Source organism: Panthera leo, chromosome A1, assembly GCF_018350215.1.
Source record: "Panthera leo isolate Ple1 chromosome A1, P.leo_Ple1_pat1.1, whole genome shotgun sequence".
In the NCBI taxonomy this organism is placed as follows: Eukaryota; Metazoa; Chordata; class Mammalia; order Carnivora; family Felidae; genus Panthera; species Panthera leo.
The window spans coordinates 84,540,206-84,542,707 of record NC_056679.1 but is presented as its reverse complement, the minus strand read 5'-3'; the positions used below and the strand labels follow the sequence as shown (position 1 = coordinate 84,542,707).

Genomic DNA, 2,502 nt, shown 5'->3' with positions numbered 1-2,502 from the left:
TGTTGAGGTGAGGTAGGGGAGTGAAAAGTGGACACTGACAATATGGGCAACTCTTTGAAGAGAAAGGCAGTGGATGGAGGGGAATAAGGGGTTGCCTTTTCACTTCCATTTATGTGGATTTGGGACTCCACTTCTCTTCTCAGGAGGAAATCCTAGAATGGGCTCCTGAAGCCACAGAGATGTCCTAGAGGTGGAAGGCCCCCTCTCCTGAGTGTTAAGCAATCTTACCCATCCCACACTTCCCTATGACATTCTTCATTGCTCCTGTCACTTCCTTGTTCCTGAGACTGTAGATGACAGGATTCAGCATGGGTGTGAGGACTGTATAGAAGATGGACACTACATCATCCTGGCCAGGAGAGTGGTAGGATGCAGGTAACATATAGGTATAGACGAGGGGTCCATAGAAGAGGTTGACAACTGTTAAGTGGGAGGAGCAGGTGGCTAGGGCCTTCCGACGCCCCTCCACAGAGTGCATCCCAAGCACTGCTGCCAAGATGAGGGCATAGGACATAGTGATAAAGGCAATGGGTAGCAGAAGGACTACCACACCTGTCACAAAAAGAACGTGCTCATAGGAGGCTGTGTCAGCACAAACCAGCCTCAGCAGTGAAGGCACCTCGCAGAAAAAGTGTGCAATCTTCCTCGAGCCACAATAGGGGAACTGAAGGGTCAGTGCAGTCTGGATGGAGGCATTGAGAGACCCTCCCAGCCAGGAGGCAGCCACCATGAGCAGACAGGTCTGGTGACTCATGAGTGATGGGTAGCGCAGAGGGTTGCAGATGGCCACGTAACGGTCATAGGCCATGAGGGCCAGCAGGAGGCACTCTGTGGCCCCAAAGAACATGAAGAAAAACATTTGTGCCCCACAGCCCACAAATGAGATGCTAGTCCAGCCAAAGAGGAAGCCTGCTATCATCTTGGGGATGGTGACTGAGGTGAAGAAGATGTCCAGAAAAGACAGCTGGCTGAGGAGGAAATACATGGGTGTGTGGAGCCGGGCATCTGCCCAGATCAGGAAAACCATGGCAGTGTTGCCAGCCATGGCAAGTGTGTAGACTACCACAACCATGCTGAAGAGGAACAGGTGCATTGGGCTGTCATTAAAAAGGCTTGTGAGGACAAAGCCGCCGGTGGAGGACTGGTTCCAGGGCCCTCTGCCTGCCTCTTGCCAAGCCTCGCTGTGGGGAAGAAGTAAACCAACTCATCATGGGCTGTAAAGTATCCACTCTGAGTCAGAGAGTGGGGTGATGGATGAAAACAGCAGACATCGACAATTAAGTGAGCTGACAGAGGGGCTGTGGGAGTTCTTCCTAAAATTTTTTAAAGTTTTTGTAGGTTTGGCATTATTTCATGGTGAAAAAGTACTATAAAAAACATGTCATGCAGCCAAAGCAGTGCTTAGATGAGACTTTTTTCCCATTTTTTTTTTTAGTGTTTATTTATTTTTGAGAGAGACAGAATGCAAGCAGAGGAGGGGCAAAGAGAGAGGGAGACACAGAATCCAAAGTAGGCTCCAGGTTCTGAGCTGTCAGCAGAGAGCCTGAGCAGGGCTTGAACCCATGGAACTGTGTGTCATGATATGAGCAAAAGTCAGATGTTTAACTGACTGAGTCACCCAGGCGCCTTGAGAGGAGAACTTGTAATGTAAAATGTATGTGTTAAAAAAGAGGAAAGACTAAAAACTGATGATCAAAGTTTCCATCGTAAAAAGCCAGAAAAAGAACCACAATACATTAGAACACTCCATGTTTTAGGGCATCTGGGTGGCTCAGTCAGTTAAACATCTAACTTTTGAACTTGGCTCAGGTCATGATCTCATGGTTTAAAGCTTGGTATTGGGCTCTGTACTGACAGTGTGGAGCCTGCTTAGGATTCTCTCTCTCTCTCTCTCTCTCTCTCTCTCTCTCTCTCTCTCTCCCCTGTTTGCCCCATCCCCTGCTCTCTATAAAAAATAAATAAACATGAAAAAAATTAGAACTCCCATGTTTTGTGAAATATACATACTTAGCAATATTTCTAATAATACACAAATGAGTAAATATGCACACAAGAAAAAAAATTAAAAATAAAACCTTTACTTTCATGCCTAATCTAAGAACTAGATCTACAAATATATGAATTATATATTTCAAAATTCTTATTTACATGAGGATCCATGTGATGAATTTTTCTTAGAAGTAGGTGACATCTTTTGCTATGGCTGACAGGTGCATTTTATCAGCTAGCGAAGTTGTGCCATGGCATCTTTCCCTTGTCACCTTGACTCCCAGGAGTCCTAAACATGCCCTTTGTGCTCAGATGTAGGAATTGCTCTTAAGTAGATTTCTGGAAGTCCGTTGTCCTCATCCCCGTACTGTTATCTCATGTGAAGTTTATTAACTTGTTTGATAGAGAATGGGACTCATTATAAATCTGTGAACTTCATAATAAGAGTAGGTAAACCAGTTTCAATAGTTGCTTTTGGAAGTATCAGAGGCCCTTAAAATTCTCCCTTATCAA

At 45.1% G+C, this 2,502-nt stretch overlaps 1 protein-coding gene across 1 annotated transcript; it reads right to left on the bottom strand.

Moving 5' to 3' along the window:
- Positions 1 to 214: 214 nt before the first annotated feature.
- Positions 215 to 1,147, bottom strand: LOC122199739 (olfactory receptor 2T1-like). Its single transcript, XM_042905044.1, has one exon. It carries the CDS (start codon positions 1,091 to 1,093, stop codon positions 215 to 217), a length of 879 nt encoding a protein of 292 aa, XP_042760978.1. The 5' UTR covers positions 1,094 to 1,147.
- Positions 1,148 to 2,502: the final 1,355 nt, after the last annotated feature.